Source organism: Budorcas taxicolor, chromosome 11, assembly GCF_023091745.1.
Source record: "Budorcas taxicolor isolate Tak-1 chromosome 11, Takin1.1, whole genome shotgun sequence".
Taxonomy (NCBI): domain Eukaryota; kingdom Metazoa; phylum Chordata; class Mammalia; order Artiodactyla; family Bovidae; genus Budorcas; species Budorcas taxicolor.
The window spans coordinates 146952634-146978166 of NC_068920.1; the positions used below are offsets into that span (position 1 = coordinate 146952634).

A 25533-nucleotide genomic window follows, 5' to 3' on the forward strand; every position below is an offset into this window, starting at 1 on the left:
AGGACTTCTCTGAGATGCATTTCCCTAGCTACCCCCAGAGAATCACAGCTCCGTATTAGTATCTATCATGTGGTAGTTAAGTAGCAACCCTGTGGCCTTTTTCAGGCCAAGGGCCTCTGCACCCATCACTGAGGTGAGGGAAAGGAAGGGGCAAGAGCACCGAACACACCACCTCTATCGAATCCCTGGTCACTCTGTCGCCCTGTGAGTGCTGCAAGCCAAGGGTCCCCTCCTGCCCGACGATGTGAGATGGAGCTGATGTAATCACGATAGACAGAACGTGCACAGTAAGTCTCATGTGCCTGAATCATCCCGAAACCGTCCTCCCCACCCTGTCCGTGGAAAACCTGTCTGCCGCAGAACCGGCCCCTGGTGCCAAAGAGGCCGGGGACCGCTGCTCTAAGCCCCTTGATGGCAGGGATTATGTGTGATCCATTAAAAAAAATTTTTTTCCCGGTGTTTAGTATATTTTTTGCATTTCTCCTAACTGGTGCTGAACTAAAAACAGTTAATGAGAGACAGAAAAACCATAGGTAGATAAAAAAATCCATTAGATAAAAAATTCACCTCCAAATCTTAATTTAACAACTTTCAAATCCTAACAAAACTTTAAATACACATAACAGTGCCCTGCCCCCAGAACAGACAAAAACAACCAAAAAAAAAAAAAAAGCTAATATAAATTTACATAAATTAACCCACCTTTCTTCCAACTCCTAGGAGAGGACTGTCTAAACAATAAAATGGCCACAAATCAGGAAACGAAAAGAGAGAGCCTGCTTCCCTGACATTAGGCAACCACCAAACACCGGGATCACTACAGAACCTTAATCATCTATTCTTACTCAACGGCGCTCAGTCGCTCACCTCTGCCTATGTGATAGACTGAATCTTCATCAGTCAAGAGCTGCCTGTGAGGCACCCCACCTGTCCAGCTGTGATCCCCAACACCTACAGCATGTTTCTCAAATGTGAATAACACATGCATCCTTTTTGAAAGAGAAAAAAAAGTTCTTCCTTGCCCCCTAAGAACATATCCAATCCTAGTCTGAGAAATATCTGCTCTATTCAAACAGCTGAATGCATAATGTTTGACCACACAGCACCCCCAGGAACTCACCTGGCCTGTGTCTGGCTCTAACTTAATACCTAAGCACAAACACTAGCGAGGAAACCTCCTGGCAGCAGCTGGCCACCAGAGTATACCTGTGAATTTAAAAAGTCTTATCACTGAGTTGAAAATGCAAAGAAACTCCAACCCTGATCTCTTCGGTCCATAGACCCCAAGGATTTGAGACAGCTTGCTTACAGGGTAGGTCCTCACTCGGGCAGGACAGGGCCTTCAGGGTCTGGACTCACCTCCTCACCCCACCCCTCACTCACCTTGAGTGTCAGGTTCTGATTTGAGCTCTGCACTCACTCACATCACGGTCACAGGCTCATTCTGGGCTCTGAACACTTGGCTCATTCTTAACTGCTCTTTAGGACTCACGCAAGCGTCGCCTAAGGGAACCTTCTCTCATCTCCCTATTCTAAGGTAAGTTCTACTCTTTTCTGTCTACTTCTATGACTGCGCATACTAGAGCAGCAACCTTCTCCACTAAATTCTGAATTTCCGGAGAACTGGGCCGTGTTCCACTCAGCTTTACATTCCCAAAGCACCCTGGCAGTGCCTGGCCAATAAGAACAAAAAACGTTCACTGAATGGATGACCCCCAGATTCCTAAAGTCCAGCCAAACAAAACTGCATGCTGCTGTATGTGAGTTACATTTGCTGTATTCTGACAATGTACCTGACCCTTTGGCCCTCAAAACAACCTCTGAAACTGGCTCTCTTCTGCCCCCAGTGCACAGATGAGACTTTTTCGAGGTTAGGTTATCTTGCTGCCCAAGTTCACAGGTTATTCACTTCACATCTTTTTTCCAAGCACATGTGAACACTGAGGTCATCTTTAGAATCCAGGACATCAAGCAGTTTTTCATACACATACACGCTGGATATAATTAACTGTAAAATGAACAACTGACTACATATACCCCTCAATCTGGAAAAAGATTATGGAATTTCGAGGCTCACTGATACACAGAGAGGGACAGATATGGTAAGTTCTAGGGCAGAGGTAAGGCCACAAAGGGAGCCATGAGGTGACTGTCTACTGTACTGATTTACTTTTACACTTTGAAGTATTATGTACAGTGACATCTTTCCTCTACAGCAACTGCAGGTACCTAACAGTGGGATGTGATAATTAGGCATGTTATCCCTTCACATGGTAAACGTATGTGGGGAGCACATCAGAGCATGCCTGAGCAGAATTCCATGTGGATTACTGTGAATTAAGTGCACACTCAGACAGTTCGAGGGAGTTCTAACTGCCTGGTAAATACAAGCCAGAAAAGAGAAGAGATCTAATAGAAGGAGGAAAAGAAAAAAAGAAAAATGGGCTGATTTAACTGTGGAAGATGCTTCAGAAAGCTGATAACCAAAGAATGTTTTATATCCCAAGAATGCACTTCTCCTTGTTGTGCTCCCCAGAAACATTCACCTAGCTCCCCACAGAAGCGTTTACATAGCTTCCTGTCATACGGACAGTGTGGTAACGTCTACGACTTTCTTACAAGATTCGAGCATCGTAGCAGCTAAGTCCTGGTGCTGTTTCCCATGCTACAATACATCAGAGCACTTCTGCAGACTGAGCTGTTGCAGGTGCCTCTGAAATTCACAGGAGCTACTCTGGGGGCAGGAATAAGGGAGAAGAAAGGTCCCATCAGACGGCCTTTGCAAAAACACTCTGCAGCCGCCATCTCTCAAAGCACAGTGCCCGGTGCCGTCTCTTCCATAAAGTCTTCGCCTCCCTTAGCTGAAGGGACCCCCTTAACCTGGAAACCTTGGGAGGATTTTTTAAACCTCACTTATGACCTGTACATCACATAGAAAGTGTCCCCTCTTTTGAGGACAGGCTTTCTGCTTATACTGTTTTTCACTCCCTCAGAGTGATCCTAGAGAGAAAAGCACAATGAATAATGTGCTGAATGAACGGAACATACCGTCCACACAGTAGCAACAGATTAACTACCTTGCATAGAATTTCCTGGAAGGGCATTAGAAATGAGTTAAACGGATCGATAATGACAGAAACAATTTGTCAAGGGAGAATGGTGCTTTCATCTTGGAAGTTAAGACTGTACACGACAAGGATTTTGGAAAAGCATCAGCCTGCACAGCTGAGAGCATGCCTGATCAGAATTCCATGTGGGTCACTGTGAATTAAGTGCACATTCAGACAATTCGACGGAGTTCTAACTGCCTGGTAAATACAAGCAAGAAAAGAGAAGAGATCTAATAGAAGAAGGAAAAGAAAAAAAGAAAAATGGGCTGATTTAACTGTGGAAGATGCTTCAGAAAGCTGATAACCAAAAAATGTTTTATATTCCAAGAATGCACTTCTTGTTGCGCTCCCCAGAAACGTTTACCTTGAACGTGAGCATCACCTGGCTCAGAATCTGGCTACTCAACACCTTAACTCAAGAGAGACACAGCGTCCAGTTGTGGCTCAGGCTCTGGAGAGTCAGGCAGTAAAAGATACACGGGACACAGATGACCAAGCCAGAGCCAGGACCTACGCCTCCTGCACAAATCTGTGCTCTTGAAATCACAACGACACAATGAACACAGAAAGCCTGAAGAAGTTCCTAGTGGAAAAACTGTGTTGCAGCAGAAAACAGGGGAAAGAGTGACCCTCAAGGGGCTGCGAGCAGAAGGATCTTTTCTGATCAGGAGGCATGAAATCAAAGGTTCCAATATTCCAAATCAAACAGGGCTTCTACGTCCAATTTCCAGGTGACTTCCTGTAACTCACGAGACTTAGCTGATGCCTCGGCCCCGGTAGGCAGTGGCAGCCCTCGTGGGTATTGTCCCCGCTGCCTCTGGGAGTCATTACTGCTTTAACTCATTCTAGTATTAAACTCAACTTAGTCAAAGAGATCATATTCATAATCTCGTTCCTGGGATGTAACTGATCTGCTAAGTTGAAAGCAGGAATCCTAGAACAAGCTTTCATTTAACTCATTCCCACATCAGTCAAAAAAAAAAAAAAAAAAATCACTTGAAAATATTTCTAAGTCGCTTTTCTTAGTTAGAAACCTCCTGACAAATTAAATTACAACGTGAGATCAACAGCATAGGTTTATTCTCACCCCAAATCTAACAGCACTACTTCAAGATAACAAAATCCCCATTTTCCCAATATGTGTACAGGGAAGTTATGCCAGCTGAAACCAATGGAGTAGGAAACGGTTTAAAGGAAGGAGTCAAGGTCCAAGCCTAATCAGACAGGAACATCTACTGAGTACTCTACAGCAGACACCTGATCTTCAACACTCCCTCTCCCACAGCTGTGGGGGGAGGACCCAAACCAACCAACTCTGGTTATCTCAGTTCTGCAGGAGCCTAGTCGCCCCCCCTGCTTACTTCCGATGCGCAGGCCTAATTAATTAATTACACCCCCGAAGGTATCAGAGGCTGAGTCAGGACGGAGACGCAGAGTCCAGCTCCACCACTGACTCATCGGCTAATCCCAGGAAAGTCACACCTCCCCACTATTCTGATGACATGCTGGGAGTAAAAAGTCCCACTATAGAATTAACATTGGCATGAAACAAGAGCCTTCAAACGTGCGACCAGCGTGTGCGTGCGTTCTTTCTTAGACGATCAGACGGCCATCAGGAGAGGAGAGAAAGAACAGGAAGGCTGGGTGGCGAGGGGAGGGGTGTGGAGAGAGCAAAGCACCGGCTTGCAATCTTCTGCCAGCAATGTGGGGCGTCTCCCCAAAGACAACACAAGGGTCTAGTCATCGCCCCAACTGCGGCCACAGCGCTGCCTTCCCACGCCACCCACACGTCAGCTTTGGCCTCTGCAACAGATTGCAGAGAGCCGGGAGAAGTCCCAGAGACAAAGAAAGAGAAGGGGAGAGAGAAAAGCTTCCTGGAGGCACCGGTGGGCCGTCTTCCCTCTGTCACGTTCTACAGGCAGGGCCTGGTGAACTTAAGGACACTTGGCAGATACAGAGGCTTGGCACCTGTTGTCCCAAATAAACAGAATGATTGTTTGAAATGCGAAGATCTGGATGCAGGTGCGAAGCAAGCCAAACACAGATCACATGCCAGCATCTCTAGTACAGAGTATAGGACCGGGAGCAGACAGTCACAAGGGCAGGCTTGGCCAGCAAGCTGACTTCCAGTCAAAATTTCATATTAGACGCTGGAACTTTTTTTTAAAAAGCTAAAGAAAAAAGTGCTTAACTGGGTAATTAATATAGAGTCCACTTATTTTTACTACTAGATTTGGAGTCTCACAGGAGCCTTGTTAAAAAAAAAAAAGAAAAGAAAACCTTAACTCCCAAGTCCTACACTGTCCCCAAATCTCTATTCCAGGTAAATTCAGTTATGACTAATAATGTCCGGGTAGAGTCAACCCTCTCTGGCTGAGATGACAGACTCAGAAAACCACTCGAGATGGAATTTCCAGGAAGGACCCAGGAGCAGGCGGGTTAAGGTGACAAAGCGTCAGAGCAGAAAGCTTGAGAGACAGCGCATTGCTTTGTGACCGAGGCAGGGCGGAGGGAGGGGGAAACTCTGACCCGCCCCACTCCAGAAAGACTGAAAAACAAGTTTAAGTGACAGCACTTTTTCACAGAGGCTGACACAGTGCCTCAAACCCGTTTCACAAGATGCAGGTTTCACTACCAAACTGAGGCTTTCTTCAGCTGCCAAGTGCCTCCCTCATCCAACCAAAACCATCACAGCCTGGCCCTCACCCGCAGACGTGTGCGGCAATGAACGTGCGCTTTTGGCACCTGCAGGTTCGGGAGGCCCACCGGGAATCGGCGCATTCGGTCTCACCACGGGGCCAACCTCCTGCCCAGACACTAGGGTAACATGTGAAACGCTTCCAGCTCAAGCCCAACAACCCTCGCTCTAAAAAGAGAAACCTCCCTCGTAGTCAGACCCAGGGCAGTCTCTTGAGAGTCAGCTTTCCAACTACAAAGTCAAGAATTCATCCCATGTCATCTAATGAAAGGCATTCCCCACACATTTCCATTCCAGAAAAACTTCTCATCACTTTCAGTTCTGATCAAACCACAGCTCAAAGACTATTCATTCCCTGTAGAGGAGAGTGACTTTCTGGCACCAACATTTTTTATCTTTCACTTTAACAAACACGTACTTTCCAACTGCATGGCGTAGAAAGAGGGTCAGCTCAGAAGCCCCCGGGCTCCCTTGAGTTCCTCTAGGGTCTAAGGACAGGATGCTTGGAGAGTCCAGCCCGCATCTGGCTGGACTCCGAAAGTCTCATACCTCCATTTTAAAAGTAACAATGCCTCCTGGCTTCCTCCAGTATTTAGGCCAGGGAAGATACACTTTTGTTTGAAACTCCCTGCCTACACTTAATTGCAATCGCAAGTAAGATGTCTGACTCACCTCTCCCGCCTCCCTCTCATTCACACTGGAAATTTAAAGTTGAGAAACAAACCAAACCTGCCCCATGCTTAATGCAACCAGGGTGGCAACACCTTCTTTTACTGGAGCGCTTGCTGGGTGCTTCACCAATTTGGAATCCCTCTAAATGCAAGCAGCAGGCTCACTCCAAACAAACTAAAGACTACTCTCATGATGAATTCCAAATATTATGCTTAGATGAAACAACAAACTGTTATTATACTCATAAACCTGCATCCCACAAGCACACACAGAAAGCCTTAAATTCGAGTCACCAGCACAGGTCCACCCCTCTGTCATCCTGTGGCAGGAGTGCCGTAGCCCTCTGCTGAGACAGGGAACAAAGGGAAAGACCGCCGCACTCCAGCCCAACCCAGGCTCTCGGTGCTCCTGGTGGGCTCTGTGTTCTACTCCAATCCTCTTTACTTTGTAACACGAGCCTCTCGGTGACACAGAACACATTCGGCGCAGAAGGACAACCCGGCAGAACGCCTTGGCGTTTCTCCTGAGAGCTGGCACGTTAGAATTCAAAGCACACAGCGCTCTCTCCCCAAGGAGGGAGAGGATGCGCTGATCTGGTCCTGCCTCTTCTCTGCGGGCCCCGGCCCTGTCCCGAAGGTGAACCAGGCAAGGGAACTGAACCAGGAAGAGACGAATGGCGTGTTGAAACGGGCTCTGACCACCCCCTCCCAGAGATGAGATCTTGCCAGGAGGAGGAGAAGGCACAGCTCCATCCACCGCAAGAGCCCTCCTCCCACCCGACCTCGAGCGCCTCCTCCTGCGGGTCCAATGAAGACATCAGGAAGCACGGCCCACAGGACGGACTCTTATGAGTCTTCGGGTGGTTTTAAGCCACGAAGGCAAAATCCAGGAAAGAAACCAAGACTCCACACCTACTCCTCCTCTGATGGTGCTCACTTTAGCAGGAGCTGAGCACGTGTCTGACAGCAAACTCTTCACTGTTAGTGTTTCAAAGATGAAATTGTGTGATTGGCAGCTGCACCCAACCCACCTGGCAGTAAGAATTTAGAAGTCACCTCTGGAAAAAAACATGTGAGATAGTCCACCTCCCTGGCATTTCATCACATCTTTAAAAGGTATGCTCCATACCCAGGAGCTCAGAGCACGTACAGACGATCAAAGCAACGCTGGGCTCTGCTTGCAGCGGCCCCTGCTTTCCTTCCCACCTCCTACACTGTCCAGTTAACTATAACCAAGTATGTCCTGTCCCACTAGCACAACCCCTTCCTGCAAGCGGGGCTCCGCTGGATGCCAGGCTCCCTCAGAAATGGCAGTCCTGGGTCACTTGATTTCATATGGGGGGTTTTTGGTTTATACTTTCCACTCCTCTGGAGCCAGACACCACTCATCCAACAATCAGCATAAACTGTTCCCTTGCAGCAAAAGTGCTCTACTTACCAAGGCAATCTGTATTACTGAATCCATAATGCCTCTCTATTAATAATTAGGGCTGACTTAGATGTCTCCCCCTGGCAGGATCACTTCCTGTCCATTTCAAGGTGGAGATGCCTGCCTCCTTGGGTGATCTCACCTGGATGACAAGCAGCAAATGTCTTCCCACCTGGAGGACTGAGCACCCAATTCCTGGGTAATGGGCAGGCGGCACTGCCCACTAGGTGCCAACACAGGGAAAGCCCCTCAGCATGGTGCCAGGCCTAAACCTGATGTTCAGACAAGTTAATCCTCTCCCCCTAACTTTTTTTTCCCTCTGTTTATTTTAGATCTTCAGGCTTTGAGAGGCCCTTACTCCGTATCACTATCCAAATCTCAATGCTCTTGTAAACTCTTAGATCTGTAGTCCAAGCAAAAAATTAAACCTTGTTCCAGGACGTGAAGGCTATCCAGAACGACTCACTTGACTGGAAACACGGAAACTGGTGCAGAACAGATAACCCCAGCCAATAAGTTATCTGTGTCTCCAAAGTTCATTGGTGAAGTTTCATTTCCTTAGAAACACGATGCTATATTTAGGATCTCAGGCCACAAAAGCCCATTTAACCCGGGATACACCTGAACTACACCAGTGTTTTCAGCCAGGATAGAGCACTGGGCCGGGGCACAGCAGGTGGCTGGATATTTGGAGGATGAAGTTACGAATTCTTGCAACTGGGGGCAAGGGGCACAGCTGGCTTTGGAAGAAATCTTTACAGAGCCCAAGTCTGTGTTTATCTTCCTCCCACCTTCCTTTACGTCGCCCCCGACCCCTGCAGCAATCTCCTAATCCTCCAGGGACCAGTGCCCTCCTACCTGACGGATTCTAAACTCCACCCGAGCACCCTGTTTTAATGTTTTGCAGGGAACCGCTTCTCCCTACCAGAATCACCTCAAGCGTATGATCTCAGTCATAAATCAGGAAGGAAGAAATCTGATGAAGTCATTTCTCAATGAAGTGTGAATGCCAGACGAACTTTAATTTGTCTGGGTACTCCTGACTCTTAAGAAGATGCATGGCTACCCAAACAGACCTAATTTTGTGCGGAGTACAGAAAAATGAACGAACTGGGTCTAGACACGGGAGAGACCAGGGCTGCCACGGGGGCTTGTTTCTAAGACATTTCTGCTTTTCCAAGCAACTTCCTTTTCCCCTGATGCTTTGAAGTCTAATAAACTTTTTTTTTAATATAAGTTTCATAATTTCTTTGCATTTCCATGGTAACAGCAAATACATGCTTACGCTGGTAAGCGGAGTGTAGACAGGAACAGGAGAAGATGAATCTAACTTAGATAGGGTTTTCCCCAAACTAGAACCTAAGCCAAGGTGCTCAAGATTAAACCGGATGAGTCCTAAAAACAATCACCCCTGAAGAACAGTGGAATCTATACAGAAGATGCTCATGTTGACCCTGGGCTAGAACTCTGGTCTTAACTTCTCCTGGTGTGGCAAACAGGGTATATGTTAGGTATCTTTTTTTTTTTTTAAGTTGGGGGAGAAAGGAATGCCACATGTCTCTAAGAAACCCTATGTTTGTGGGGGAGAATGAACTGGAATTAAGAATCAACAAACGCATCCTAAATCAAGACAAGAAAGTGGGATGATTTCAGAAACTGAAGTTCAAAAAAAGCCACCTGTACAGGATTCTGCGTGTCCATCTGTTCACACTAGTTACCCTGGGGCATCCATTACTTTAAGTGTAAAGACAGAAAACATCAACTTGGCCAGGGGAAGCAAAACATCTACAGACTTCATTCCAACAAACGCTTGAAACTGATGCCTGATACTGCTTCAAAAGGCAGCAGCCTCATTAAGAAATGACACCAGCACCATCCAGGAGCTGGCAACGGCTGAAAAAAATCAAGTCTGCGCGGGGGTCTGGAAGGGGAAATGAAACTGAATTTACCTACATCAATTAGCAACGCTATTAAGACTACTTAGGGACACGCCTCCAACAATATTTCTCTTTAATACAAACATGCTGAAGGCCTTCAGAATGAAACCACCCATTATCCCCACCCGTCAGCCGGGTTTTCATTACTCCCACCCTGAGGAGTGACACAGTGAACAAACAAGCCGCCCTGCCCACACGCAGGGCCTTTCCATCACGACCTCCACGCACCCCGACAAGCACCTGCTGAGTCCTGACGACACCCCAACAGAGCTGGCCACTGTGAGGTTTTCGTTCTCCAAGGGGAACAGGGAGGAAACTGAGCCGGTGAATCAAGGGACCAACCCGAGATCACAGATTAAGTCAGAAAAGTGAGTTCAGGACTCAGGGGTGCTTGATCAGCTCCTCCACAATTTCCCTACAGCCCCTCATGGTGATCAGGACAGACTTGCATGGTTCAAGGACAGAAGCACCCAGGGATGGGTGGGCAGGGACACAGGGCCCACTCTTCTTATAGGCTGCTTGCACACCAAGCCCTATTTAAGGCATCTCATTTCAGAATAACTGCAACAACTATATAAAGTGGAAAGTTCACTTTTCCTTCTACTAGCTTCTCCGCAGTGTTTGTTCCAAATTCTGGGATAAGCAGCCTACAGACATTTGCATAGGCTGGAGGTGGTCAGCAGGAAACCCTCGGGGCAACTACAAGAACTTAAGCTTCCTAACAGACTGGGGGACCCCACTGACTATACCCTGCACTCTTAAGACGCACTTTTGCTTTAGACAATAAGAAAGGAAAGCAATTATAGTACAAACTTAAAACGGTTCTCAAGAATCCAGTCAGAGAATTTTTTACAAGCAATCAGGCGGGAAAAATTAAACTCGACGATATTTAGCACTTAATGTAGTGTCTTACTCCGCAACTGCTAAAATTCTTGTTGAATACATAGAAGAGAACTTGAGAAAGGACAGGAAGGTGAGGATAACTTTGAACGTGGACCTTGATAGAGAAAAGTATTCCTACTACTGCCGCAAATATTAAGATCAATCTTATATTAACAACTGCCCCAAATTCATATGTTTCTACTGTGTTACCTGAGCTTCCAAACTTTAATGAAAAGAAAATAGTGGAACACTGTTCAGTTCAGTTGCTCAGTCGCGTCCAACACTTTGCAACCCCATGGACTGCAGCACATCAGGCTTCCCTGTCCATCACCACCTCCCAAAGCTCAAACTCACGTCCATCGAGTTTGTGATGCCATCCAACCATCTCATCCTCTGTCGTCCCCTTCTCCTCCTGCCTTCAATCTTTCCCAACGTCAAGGTCTTTTCCAATGAGTACTAATATTTTATACTAAAAGAAGAGAAGGCTGTGGGAAGGGCAGGAATGACTTTAAAATATACTTAGTTTTTCTTAAAAGGTACTAAAACTTCCAAATGACCATCTGAATTGGAGGCAGTTCTTCACTTGTCAAAGCCCAAGAGAGAAGAGCCGTAGTAACCGAGTTGCCTTCACAAGGCATCAACATGAGATGGAACCCGCTGATGACAAGCTGTAGAAACTCCCCCAGCTTCACGGTCCTATTCCGACAACCCTTACAACATGCCTGGAGGGGGGCAGAAATGGATTAATTCCACTTCACAAAGGAGGAAGCAATGCCCACACTCAGGAGTCCAAACTGAGGCCGGACAGTGGCTGCTGGCCCCGCGAGGGCCCTGCTACCCAGGACACAGTGTCCACCAAGACTGTATTTTGAGGAGGAAGAAAGAACAGAAAAGGGGAGAGGGACGGTTCTAGAACATCTGGGAAGACGCTATGCTTCCAGAAAATGTGCACTAATGAAAAGGCAGGAAGTGAGACCCAGCTGGCTAAGGAACAGGACACGGGGGCAGGCCAAGGAGGGGCGCTGTTGTTCTCCTGGAGGCCCGTCGTGCTCTGAGCCCCTGGGGACCACGGCTGTGACCTGCCTTCCTAGCCCCGCCTGTTCTCCCTCCTCCGTAGCAAAGGAGTGAAAATGAGAAAAACTGTGCCAAAAAAAAAAACAGTTGTCAAATCACTAAGCCCCTCCCACTCCTCCAAGAGCTGGTCACCTACCTTTGCTTCATCGTTAATGTCCCAAGTGAAAGAAATGGCATTATAAGCGATCTCCTCGATGTTGCTGATGGTATTGAAGCTTTCTTTGTAGTCAGCTGGGTGAGGGATGAGAGAGGGAACTCATGATTTCCAGTTTCCAACGTGAGATTATAGCAGTTCACTGTAAGGTTCAGCTTTTCATATAATCATTGCTGGATAATTTAAATTAATATTTTGTTGGGTTGACAGAAGTTCAAAGAAGGTAGAAAAAGAATCACAGAATCTTTTTCACAGAGCCAAGCTTAGATGTATTTAATTTTATCCCGTTATGTCAAAATTAGGACATTTAGGTCTAAAAAGTTTAAATAACTGTCCCAAGGGCACAGAACTAGTCCAGAGAATCAAGACTGGAACTTGATTCTTTTTATACTTCTGAAAGAGAACATGAACATTACCAAAGGCAAAGAAAAGAAGTAACTCAAAGATTAAGAGTTGTTCTGTGACCTAGACAGTGCTTTCACACTCACGACAAGAACAGGGTTTTCACTAAGCTGCTTGACAAAATATGACGTGCATAGGTCTGCTGCTGTACTGCGAGTGATGATGAATCTTTGGGTGTATTTACAGACAGAAGAGACTTGCAATGCAGTTCAGCATGCAACTAGGGAAGACTAATTGTGTTACTGCACAACAGTAGTATTTTCTTTTACTTGTTGATTCTTTTCCTCCACCTTACAATTATCTCCAAAAGATTCAAAATGACTTAAAGAAGACATCATCCCTCAAAACAAATCTGTAGGCTGGAAAGCAACACGCTCTTCTGTGAGCCAGGCTCTGTAGCTCCGGGCCCCAGTGTCACGTGGGAAGCCTCTGCAGGGGGCACCCGTCCTCATGAAGGAAGTAACGTTAAGAGCACCGATTCCAGGAGGCCAAGGACAGGGTTTGGAACGGAGCAGTGGCTGGCAGAAAAATTCAAATGTGTTCGGCAGGAAGCTGATCACTGCCAAAAATAACTGGATTTAGAAAAATCTGGATGCGAGCGCCTCTGGGAATGGAAGCCGGCTCCAGGGCTCCTTACCTATGTCAATACACCTTTGTTTTGCCGTGTGCTGCCGCGAGTGCCAGTATTTCCAGTGCCTCAGCTGGTCTTCTCTGCTCTTGTCCTCAGCAAAAACCACCATGATCACACTCTGGGAGAGAAGAAACATTATCAAATAAAGACGCTACAGGCTGAGTATTTTTCAGTAAACCTAGTTTTTTTATTTTGCAGTGAATTGATATGGCAATTTTATGATACAAATTAATTTACAAAACAGAAAGAGACTCGTAGACAGAAAATGAACTTCTGGGTGGCGGGGTGGAAGTGGGGACAGATAGTTTCGGAGTTTGGGAAGGTCATGTACACACTGCTATATTTTAAATGGAAAACCAACAAAGACCTACTGGAATTCTGCTCAGTGTTATGTGTCAGCCTGGATGGGAGGGGGCTTTGGGGAAGAATGGATACATGCATATACACATGGTTGAGTCCCTTCACCGTTCACCTGAAACTACTACAACACTATTTTGTTTAGTTTTCACCACAACATTTTTATTTGGCTATACCCTAATACAAAATAAAAAGTTTAAAACAAAAAAAGTTTTTTCAATTAAAAAAATTTCATTATCTTAAAATTGTAATTTTTTGTAGGGAAATTTCATTATTTTGAAATGAAAATGCAATTTCATTATTTTTAAAATTTATTTAATTTTTTGGCCACCCTGTGTGGCACGCAGGATCCCTGTTCCCCGAGCAGGGATGGATCCCAATCTCCCTGTAGTGGGAGCACGGAGTCTCAACCACGGGGACCTTAATTTAGATCTGCTTTGGACCTGGCAATAATGAGCTCCAACCGGCCCAGAGCAGGACTCACGCGGACTTTGCTGATGGGGTGGTGGACACCCTCGTTGCCGCTCACTTCCTTTAGCGTGACAGGATAGAACTGGCCTTTGTTCAGGTACGTCATAGTGCTGTCTCCTGGCTTCTGTCGGAGCGATTTGGAGGCTTCCAGGGTGTATTCAAAGTTGTTCCTAGAATACAATAAGAGTCACAGACCTCTAATCCACCCCCTTGGAAGCTTCCCCTATGCCTGAGCTCAGACGTGAGATGCTGCAGTGGGGAGGCATGCACACAGCAGGTGAAACATCCCAACTGACAGTGTCATCTCACCACCAGCATTCGCTGCTCTTCCCCAAATCACCTCAAGCAGCCCAGAGATCCTCCCAGATGTGGGACTACAGACCACCTCTGGAAAACCAGTGAAGCCATGTTAACAAACTAGAGGTTTGGAGGCTAACGATACTAAAGCTACGAATGAGTGACAAGCACTCTGGAAGGAGATCTCACAGGACATGCTGCCAGTCCAGTGCTTACCCAGCAAGGGTTGCAAACAGGAGGCTGGCAGGCCTCTGACGAAATCTGACTTGGCCCGCATAGCACTTTTTTTGCTGTTTTTACCTATAATTTAAATGTCCTCGGATGGTATTCCATGGCCCTCTACATTTCTATTATCTTCTAACCCCACCTATAAATCCCCCTGAAGTTGTATAATAACCTTGTCAGGCCGGGGGTTGGCACATTACCCCTATCTTTATAAATGAAGTTTTACTGGAATGTGGCCATGCCCTTTGATTCTGCATTATGACTGCTTCTGTGCTACAGCCCAGAGCTGGGCAGAGCTGAGCAGTTTCGACAGAGGCCGTATGGCCAACATTGCCTGAAATATTTGTCATCTGATCCCTCAGAGAAAAAGCCTGCTGACCCCTGCATCTCAGGTCCTGAAGGGACCGGAGTTTGTGACTTCTGGACCTTGATGCAGGTGTGCCTTACATATTCCCGTAAAATCCTAGACTTTTAAATAAAACTTTTATTTTAAAACACAACACACATAAAAATGCATAAAATGAAATTACAGAATGAAATCCCAGACTCCTAAAAAAACCTGAAGATGTTTATATATAATGTTAAAAATATTCATATTTGCAGAGTGAGATGTAATTCTGTGATGCATAAAGAGGTTGTCAGCCCAGTAAACAGTTGGCTTATAATTAGTGAGACTAATAAAAATACAAAAGCCTAATCCACTTGATGCTGTTCCTAAATTATCACAGGATTATATACTTTTGGAAACAGAACGGGACCTCAGATCTGATTTAACCCTTTCATGTCTTCTCTGAGATTCCACTCTACTACATCACATAAAGAAACCACAGGGAAGGAAAAGCACCAACACCAAGAATCAGGGAAACGGGAAACACAGTTCAGAGATCAAAACCGACTGCACCAAAACAAAGCAAAAGTCCTCCAGCAAAGATGCCACCACACTAACTGCAGGAAGGCAGAGTTGAAAGCCGCCAAAAGCCACCTCTGATTTTTCAAGATCAAATTAACAAAAAGAGTTAAGTTGCACAAGTTGAAAGTTAAAAATCAAAATGAAAGACAACTATTACCCAGAAACACTGTCAAAAACATAGTCCTCTGAATTCATGCCAGGCATCCGCAGACTGAGATCCGAGGGGAAGAAAACCTGAAATACCAATGTAATAAGCCACAAGGATGTAACTGGTGATCAGGCTCACTGAAGACCGACGTTGGGTACAGCATCAGAGTCTATGGCATAAGGAAACCCACCGCTCTTTTAAAAGTTGTCTAAGCCAAAAATTTTAACTCTACAAAAAATTTAAAGAGAAAATTAGAAAAAAAATGTCCATTTTATACGTCACTTGATCAAACTAAGACAATCTATGTAGGTACTCTCACAAAGCGCTTCCTTCTCTCTTCTCCCACCTTTCCCACACACCCCACTTCTGCCCAAACTCTGGGGTCTGCACTCCCAATCTCATGACCCTTAGGAGTCAGCTCTGCCACTGAACCAAGTTCAGACAACGGTATCAGGTTGGCACGGTGGCTGGCTGGAGTGAGGTGCTTTCTCAGGAAAGGCTACTGTTCTATTCACTCTGTAAGCGGGGAGGGACACTCCGTCCCCCCATAAGTCATTAAACACAGTTCCAAACGTCCTCAGTCCCTCACTTAGACCTGAGTGACATGTTCATCACCCCGAAACCCTTGGAAGTTAAGTACTGGAAGTGATGGGTAAATGTCACACAGTGCATTTGTCATTGAGATCGACCTGCTCCCCGACAATACTGCCAACCAAGAAATACCAGGCAAATACATGATAACTCCTTTTATACTAAGACTGGTTGCAGGGAGCTTGTTTTGGTTGAGGACCAAGGCTGAAAACAGACTGTGAGGCTGTGTCTGTCGTCTGTGGAAGATTATGTATGTGGCTTTCCTTCTTACTCTCCAGCAAAGCGCTTGGCTGAAATCATAATTGTTAACTCAGCTGCTGGTAAGATTAGCCATGTGCCCTTGATAATAATTTCTGGTTTTATAGGTTTAGTTTACAAATTATACCCGTGGACCTTTTCTCTTAAAAAAAAAAAAAAAAAAGAGAGAAACCTCTTTTGTTCCCAATCCACTCACAGGCTGAGTTTCAAGCTTATATAACAAGGAAGCGGTGGAACCCAATACTTAAACAAACACGCAGCGTCTTAGGAAGATGCTTGCGTTTCCTGTACCTCCTGAACGCCTTCCTTGAAGGTCTCCGAGAAGGTAGAGTCTGGAGTGCGCCTTTGCGCATTTGGGGGTTGAGCACCAGAGCCGAACTGGTCAGCATTCAGGTTCCGGTCGAAAACCACCACACGCTCCGTGGGCTCGGGGTGATATACTGCTGGGGGGATGCCCACAGCGAAGCCGTGGGGCTGGCTTTCCGTCTTGATGGAGTGAGTGGGCATCGCTGCGATGGAGACGGTGACCGTGGTGTCGGGGGCCGTCAGGTGTCCTCTCTTGTCGACGCCCAGCTGGTTGCCGTGCGGAAGGACGATGTTGAACGGCACGTTCTTCAGCACTTGCACCCTATTTTCGCCAGCAGAGATGAGGGGCTGCTCCGTCACGTTTGGTACGTTTCTTTAAGGAGAGAGAAGCGTGTTTTCAAACTCAGAGCTGATACAATTCCTGTGACAATTTTAACCTTTCCGAATGGCACTGGGCTGCTGCGTCCTGGGCAATAGTAATAATAACACATTTGGTAGAAACCAAATTAATAGGCAATGGCATGATAACTCATCACAAGAGAAAGGAAAAAGCCCTCTACAGTTACAAGTCAAAGCACTGAGTAAAACTTCATTTGGAATGCTGAGAACTCAGAGCTTTCCTCTACTATATTTTATTTCCAATAACCCCCATAAAATTGGCGTATTTTACTAGCAGTCTGAAGCTACACACATGATTAACTGGAGCAGTATAGGCTGGTGGTTAAAGTATAGATGCCAGAGTCAGGTAAGGTAGATTCAAGATCTCTTAGTAACTACATGCTCATCTATAAATGAGGATAATGATGGTACCTATCCTCACAAGGTTGTGATGAGGATGAAAGGAAAATACACTGGAAAGTGTGCAGTGATGCCTGGCACACGGGGGCCCACAGCCGTCACTTTTCGTGGGGGCTTCCGGGATGGCTCAGTGCTTGTAAAGAATCCGCCTGCAATGCGGGAGACCTGGGTTTGATCCCTGGGTGGGGAAGATCCGCTGGAGAAAGGAATGGCTACCTACTCCAGTATTCTGGCCTGGAGAATTCCATGGACAGGAGTCTGGTGGGTTACAGTCCATGGGGTCACAAAGAGTTGGACATGGACTGAGTGACTAACACTTTCACTTTCACCAACACCACCCCTCACCCCATGATTGTACTGAACCATCATATACATCAACATAGAGTTACTTTTGGCTCAACAAATGTCCTGTGCAATATAAGATGATATTTAGCTTAGGGTAAAATTCATAAATTTTCAAAGTTCCCTCAAATCATACAGGCTGATACAAGGAAAAAAACAATTTGGTAATTTGGCAGATTTCAAGATCAATAAAATAGTCAAACTTAAAGCCATAAATTCACTCCCATGACTATTTTAAAGAAATTTCTTTACAGAAAAAGGAGAAAAAAGAAAAAGCTATCTAGAAAGTTGTTCATTAAGGCTTTGTAACAGCAAAAATCAGATACAGCCCTGATACTCAGGATAGCTAGAGTTTGATTTAAAATACTCCAGCAAAAATAAACAAAATTTAAATATTAACTAATTAGAAAGTTGGAGAAAGGAAAGAGTAGATCAAACAGATACCAGTCAATCCTAAAGGAAATCAACTCTAAATATTCATTGGAAGAACTGATGCTGAAGCTGAAGCTCCAATACTTTGACCACCTGATGTGCCAACTCACTGGAAAAGACGCTGATGCTGGGAAAGATTGAGGGCAGGAGGAGGAGGGGGTGAAAGAGGATGAAATGGTTAAATAGCATCACTGACTCAATGGACATGAATTTGAGCAAATTCCGGGAGACAGTGAAGGACAGGGCAGTCTGGCGCGTTGCAGTCCATGGGGTCACAAGAGTCAGACATGACTTAGGGGCTGAACAACAACAGCAGCAGCAAGGATCAAACAGCAGGAATTAAGCTGATAACAGTTGAAGCTGAGTACCTATCGGCTTATGCTACTTCTCTACTTTTGTTATGCTTGAAAGTGCTTATAACAAAAAGTAAAAAATAACAGCTATAAGCCCTTTTCCAAATTATGAAGACTAAAACACTAATGTAGAAAAAACTTATGTAACGTATTAAGTAGAAGAAAATCCTACCTGTGAATACAACCACAACCACATGAAATGCACCTGCCTGCCCAAACAGTGATCAGATAAACTGTCAGCAGAGTGGGATTCCAAGTGATCATTCTTTCTTCAAAAATGTTTCATTCTTGTATTACTAATAGAACTCAGAACAATTTTAAAGAGATATTTAGCTTTTTTCCCAGGTCTATAAAGTCAAGCCTTAATTTTCTGAAAGTTTTAACTTAAAATATTTCAAAAATAACCTCAATAGGCATTTGGAATACAGCTGAACATACTCTATTAAGTTTCACATGGGTAGTTACTTAAGGTCATTGGTGATGACTTTTTTAAATGGACCCCTGCCATTGCCTTAAGCCACACTGTTCTTAAGAGAACCTAAGACAAATAAGCAAACAGCGCAGTCATGTTGTTAGTCAAAAAAAAAAAAAAAAAAAAACCCTTTGGATGAAGAGAAAGTTATTGTTTTTGTTTTTAGGAAAAGGGAACTTCTCCTACAGAAACTGGTGACTTCTCAGTAACAGAATCAGAGTAAGGGGCAGATCAGTAATGAAATCTGTGTTCAGACATAAAGAGTCCAACTTACCTATGTCTTCCTCCAGTTCCTGTTCACTTAAGCTCTTGCTTTAACTTTCACAGAAACCGGGAATCTGTAGTGTATTGTTTCACGCTCTGTCTTAAACCTTACCTTTTGCTATGGTCCGGCTCGGGGTGCTCAACATCTGCCTTTGCTGCTGATGACCTTCTCTCTCGCGGAACCTGAGATATCAACATACAGGACCACAGTTTCGTTCTCACTCCCGAAGTAGAGACACAGTCCCTACTTTTCGGTAAGTGCAACCCTTCAGATGATTATGGACTGCCTACCGAACCCCAGCTCCAAGGACACGCAATGAATAAGACAGTGTCTGCTCTCAAGGAGTCCACAATCTGGCCACTGGGTTGATATGCAAAAACCAGCTTCTCTTCAGTTGGCAAAGAAACTCAGAACATCACAAATTTACTTTGTCATGGAGTGTGGGTTTCATCTCTTTAGAGAAATACCTCTGGTTGGGTTTTACCCATTTATCTACGTAACATAACAGAGAAGAAGCTACTGAAAAGACAACCAGGCTCTTTCAGCGTTCTCCCTGCTCTTCTCTGCCACTCTTCCCTTCGGATCAAACACAAAATCAAAGGCATCAGCCACATTAACAGTTCACTCCAAGATCCAAACGGTGACTCCAAATGATACATTTCATCAGAGACACTGGGATTCACAACGTCTGTCACTCAAAGGACAAAGCGGACTCTGTTGGGTCTATTCCTTTTTCGAGCCTGCTTCTCTGCACAAGTGAGAGCAGGCCAACATTAGTGGGTGTCCTGTAGACATCAACCCAACTGAGACTTATCTGCAATACACACTCCAAAAACAATAAGACGTTTGAAACTAGTTTTCAACGTAAAAGTAGAAACTCTATTCCTACATTCTTATTTAACCCTTAAAGACAGAATGAATTATTGTTTCTGGTAGTAACAACGTGTTTTTTAAACTTTACCAAGGTTATTATGGAAAAATGACTGAGGGGTACATTCAAAGAATTGAAACAAGTAAGTCAGTTGGTTTAAAAAAGGAAAATAAATAACCCTACATCTGTTGCAAGAAGGCTGACATATAGTACTACTAAGACTGCCACCCTTGATGGGCAGACATGAGGATTTATCTCCTCCTAAGATGTATAATACTTTTAGGACCCTTTATTTAAAACACACGCACATACAATCACTGCAACTAGTGTTATTACACAGGTTTTTCTGGCACTAAACTTGTTGGTTTCCTCCCATTCTAGAAAGTTTCAGTTTAAAATATCTAACTTCAAACTCCATAATTAATACTTAGGAACTTACAGCTTCTATACTGAGTCAATAAAACAAGCCACAAGAAGAACAGATATATAAGTTCTACTTCAAAGGAACCCTTTGTGGCTACACTTCCCAGGCAAAGTTTTTTCTGGCATCCTTGATTACTATGCAAGTTTCCATTCATATCTAAAGGAAAAAAAAAACAACCTTACCTCATTCCCTCAAATACAAGCTGGACACATGGCCTTACATCAGAAAACAGAGCTTTGGTTTAGGTTCCTCCTCCCCACCCAATTTTGATAATCAAGCTATCTTTCTTGCTTTTTACCCTCTGCATTTCTTGTCTTCCAAAAAGAATACAGTGTCAGAATGTAACAAAGAGCTGGAAACTGGTGAATCTGAGAGGAAGCTATCTTGTTATTTTAAATTTTCTATAGATGTGGAAGTTTTAAAAAGACAGAAAGATGGTGAAAATAAACTATAATATATAGCCATCCCTGCATGTGGGTTATTGGTTAAAAAGAATGCCAGAGTGAACACAGCAAGCAAAGCCCCGCCCCCAGGAGGCAGCATGGCATACGGAAGAGGGGGCCTGGCACAACCCGAAGTCCTGGCTGTACATACTAGTCGTGTGACCTGAGAACCTTATTTTTTATCACCCACAAAATGGGGATAATGGCACAGAACTTGCAGGGTTCCTGGACGGATCAGAAACAACATGCACTCTGGTAACATGTCTAGCACAGTACAGGTAATCAGTAGGCGGTACCTGGTATCATTGGGACAATGATGATGACACAGACCAGGGGTGTCAATCCAGATACAAACACCAGGTAAAGCTTCAGGCAGAGGACAGACTGCACTGAATTAAAACTAATCCAAACCTTGAGGAACAGACAATAAAACACATCCTGAACCTTAAACTAGAAAATATGAGTGTTGTTTTTTTTTTTTCCCCATGAAATCTCACAATCAAATCAAATCAGATGCCCTCCAATACCATTTAGGGGCAAGGAAACCACGCTGACTACCTAGGAAGAAAGGGTTAGCACACAGGCAAAGGGAACCCCTGTCCACTCTTGATGGCGCTAAGAGCTACCTCTGAAGAAATGATCACCCTCATTAAGACACAGTGAATTTCTTCTTTCGCAGTAGCTTCACCTTTCAGATAGAGCCAGAACAGCTGGCTACTGCACACGTTTTAGAAACAACCTTTTGATTCCGTGATTGTAGATTTTCAGCTTTGAACCACAGTACGTCAAAGCACTCATTAAACTATTTATAGTCACTACAGAAGCAACTTGCATTACAGTCTACCAGCAAATTACTGTTTTTTACCCTGTTGGATCAAGTGCACCTTGCACAGTAGTTACAGGGTTCTGAAGAGCAAGCAAACCCACCTTGTAGTAGTCATAGAGCAAGCCCAGCGCGGCGGCACTGTCCTCATCGCCATTGATACTCATCATCGCTTTGGTTGCTGCAGTGAGCGGGTTTTCCAGGAAAGACTTCCAGGCTTCATCCTCACTAGTATAGGAACGCCGCTGTGAATAAAGTGCTTCATTCTGAAGAACCAAGACTGGCCGTTTGCTTGGGAGAGATTTTTTTTAAAAGAAAAGAAAAAAACAACATATATATGTGTGTGTGTCTATATATATATATATATATATATATATATATATATATCACATCTTCTATTGCAAATCATCATAAGCTAATTTTTGAAAAAGCAAACAGCCAATTCTTGATTTTGCAATAAAAGAGTCCACTGTTCCATTATTTCATCATTAGTAAAGTAAGTTAAGACACAATCAGAAGACAACCCACTTAAATGTAGCCCAATGGGTCACCCACGAAGATGTACAGTATTTAGACAGCCAGGGAACCTGCAGTTACCTTCATGTGGAACCCAGGACACACTAAGTGACACAAAAAAAAACCCCACTAAAACCAAAAGTCAAAAACTCACTCCAAGAAAATGTGAAGCTATTCAAACGCTTTACATAAACAAACACAAGGACAAAGCAAGGCCAAGGAGAACACGCACTCTCCTCAAACACAGGCACTCAGGACTGTCCCCTCTTCAAAAGTACATCTGGTTCCATCCTCAAGCTGCTATACTGCTATTTCCCTCTTTCTCCCGGTGATGCCATGCCTCAAACTACCAACAAAGTGGGGATGGAAGGAAGAAGGGATAACTTGGATTAATCCTCGGGGGTATATGAGAAAGTTAGAATATTCTACTGATTGCCAGCAGATTGAGCATGGAATGTGGCCAAAGGGGACTGTAAACCAATAAGGAGACACAATTTTCTGGCATGGGAGTTCACTGTTTATCTTAGAGATAAACACTTAAGAATCTACAATAATAAATGAAGCTGCTGGACAAAAAGAGATTTTTTTTTTAAGGAAATAGGTTGAGGAATCTGTCCTCAAAAATCTTTCCTGGTTTTTCATACGGGGCAAGAACTGCTTCACATTAATGCTGTAGTTTGGTGGGAAAAATCCAGAACATCAACGGAGAACTTTAGTAGAGTCTTATAGAAGATTTAACTTAAAAGAGTAAAGCAAACACGACTGATTCCAAAAACCTGAAATGTAAACAGCCTCAACAACTGTTCAGTTGGCTCTGTTTAGTAAGTCAATAAAAAGAAAAAGTGGAAAACTACCTCCAGCAAAATCAAGCACTTTTTTCTTTGAAAACAAAAAAAAAGTTTAAATATTCAGAACTACTCCGAATCATCACCATTCTAACAAGCAAATTAAAGGGGCTATTCTCATTGCAACACACAAATGAAATATGTAAATTGCCTAAAGGTGACCTACCTACTCTAAAAGTGAATGTAGAAAGACTGATTATCTTCTCAAGTAATCAACAAGGTTAGGGTTTGGCAGTCACCTAGGCCCTTTAAAAACAGAGATTCTGAAAAAGGAGGGGAGAAGGGAATCCAACAACTTAACTCATCCTCAGTCAAAATTAAATCTTATTTCAAGGAGTGCACATTTGGCAAGCAAAGAAATCTTGAAGGTGGTATACTATTTTAACCCAAAACAAACACAATGGGTTGTTCAAAGTGCATAGTTGGTTTAAAAATGAAGACTTCCTACAAATCTCAAATTTAAAAAAAAAATTAAGAATATACAAAGGAGCATTCCTTGCGCCACCAGGAGAGAACAAGAGCTGCTGAGCCAGTGGCACCCCAGGATTACTCTCTGGGATCTTGCTAAGCTGTAATATTAATAGTATAATAGCTACTTCCAGAAGACTATGACAGTACTTGGCTCATTCAGTTCCCCTAATGCTAGTTCTTCAGCTTCCCTTCTTCCACCCCCATCCCAAATCTGCACAAGCAACAGAAAATAAATATTTCTTTGCAAATGATTTTGTGTGTGATCACCCTGAAGGTGTCTTAAACTATTTCCAAACTGTGCCTCAGGCCAAAATTTTAGCTCTGGAAATATGCCTTATCTAAACTATAAGTCAAGAAATAAACACGAAACCAGCTGCCTTTTTTAGTCTACTTCCTCATGACAGTCCCTAAAGGCTCATCACTGCCCTCTCCTTGAATTATATATTTTCAAGCAATAATTTATCTTCATACTGTACAACACAAGGTTAATTTAAGTTATTCCACTTAAGCTGTTCCATATATAATACTATCTAAACCTCTCCTCCAGAAAAAGAGCACCCTTACACAAAATGATTCTCAGCAATTAATTACAAAACTGGGAGAAGTACTGCTGTGCCCTGGATTCACTGATCTCAAATATAACTGATTGGTTGGGTGCGATTTACTTGCATTTTTTTCTGAACAATTTTATATTTACAGAAAAGCTGCAAAGGAGATACAGAAGCGTCCCTCGCCCGGTGTCTCCTAATGTTAACGGCTTACATTACCGCCTTATAGTTAATGAAAACATTTCTTCAATCACGAGCTCCAGAAAGCATTATTAGTAAGTACAAAGCTTCCTAGTTTACCACCCTGATTTCAAAGTCTCATCCTTCTTGATATTTCTGAGCATTTTTAATTACAGCAATCTGTAATTACCACCAATGATGCAAGCGGCAAAAGAACTCCTACAGCAATTTTCTCACTCACAGTCAGCCAGGGGAAAAAAAAAAGAAAATGCCAGGACACCCGAGCACTTCAACTTTTCCCTAGATCTCTCGGTTCCGAGGATCTAGCAGGCGACCGAACGACACGGTTGAGCGACGAGAGACTTGATTACCTGAGAAGGCTTCCCTTTTGCAGCCGCGGAGTGCGTCCCAAAGAGCAAAGCCGCCCGGGTTAGGGGAGGGGGGAGGTGGGGGGTGGGAGGCGAGGCTTCCGCGCCCCCCTCCCCCGGAGAGCAGAATCGGGGCGCGCCCGAGGGGTGGCCCCCCACCCACCCCAGACCAGGACCCCGAAGCTGCGGGAGAGGTGGGGGGTTCCACTCCGTAGCGCAGGGCCGCACCCCTCCATGCATGGCAGGGGTCTCCCCCTGGGCAGGGGGGCTTTGGAGGAACAAAGGCAGGGAGGGGGTGCGGAGAAGCCGAGGCCGCGGACAGCTAGCCCCGCGCCCCCTCTCGCCGCCCGGCCCCGCGCCCCCCGCTCGGCCTTGCGGCAGGTGCGGCCGACCGGCCGGGCGGGCAGGCAGCAGCGGCCCCGGCGGCACGGCCGGTCTCGCGTACGCCGGCGCCCTCACTCACTTGTCGTACTCCTGTGTCATCGCGCTCGCTCGCCGCTGCCGGGCCGCAGAACTGGACTTTCGGGTTGGGACAGTACACCCGATCCGGGGGGGAGGAGGCGGCGGCGGCGGCGGCGGCAGCGGCGGCGGCGGGTCCGGAGCAGCGGCCCGGACGGGTTGGGTCGGCTTTTCTCGCTCGGAGCCGGCGGGGCACGGGCAGCGCGCACAGGGGGCCCCGCCTCAGCCTCCCATTGGCTGGCGGCGCCTACACGGGGCGGGGCCTCAGGGCCTGGGGGGGGCGGGCGCCGCGGTCTGATTGGCCGGTGGGCCGGGCCGCGGGGCGGGGCCGATGGGCCCCTGGGGGGCGGGGCGGGGCCCGGCCGCTCCGCG

At 45.2% G+C, this 25533-nt stretch overlaps 1 protein-coding gene across 1 annotated transcript in view; it reads right to left on the minus strand.

Moving 5' to 3' along the window:
* GRHL1 (grainyhead like transcription factor 1) overlaps positions 1 to 25185 on the minus strand; it is a 49059-nt gene extending 23874 nt beyond the window's left edge. Inside the window, exons 1-8 of the mRNA XM_052648632.1 lie at positions 25166 to 25185; positions 21879 to 22065; positions 19325 to 19395; positions 16537 to 16924; positions 15406 to 15482; positions 13830 to 13986; positions 12995 to 13106; positions 11938 to 12032 (exon numbers count right to left, since the gene is read on the minus strand). Of these exons, the coding sequence (XP_052504592.1) occupies positions 11938 to 12032; positions 12995 to 13106; positions 13830 to 13986; positions 15406 to 15482; positions 16537 to 16924; positions 19325 to 19395; positions 21879 to 22065; positions 25166 to 25185 (1107 nt within the window). The remainder of the gene's footprint in view (positions 1 to 11937; positions 12033 to 12994; positions 13107 to 13829; positions 13987 to 15405; positions 15483 to 16536; positions 16925 to 19324; positions 19396 to 21878; positions 22066 to 25165) is intronic.
* Between the last annotated feature and the right edge of the window lie 348 nt (positions 25186 to 25533).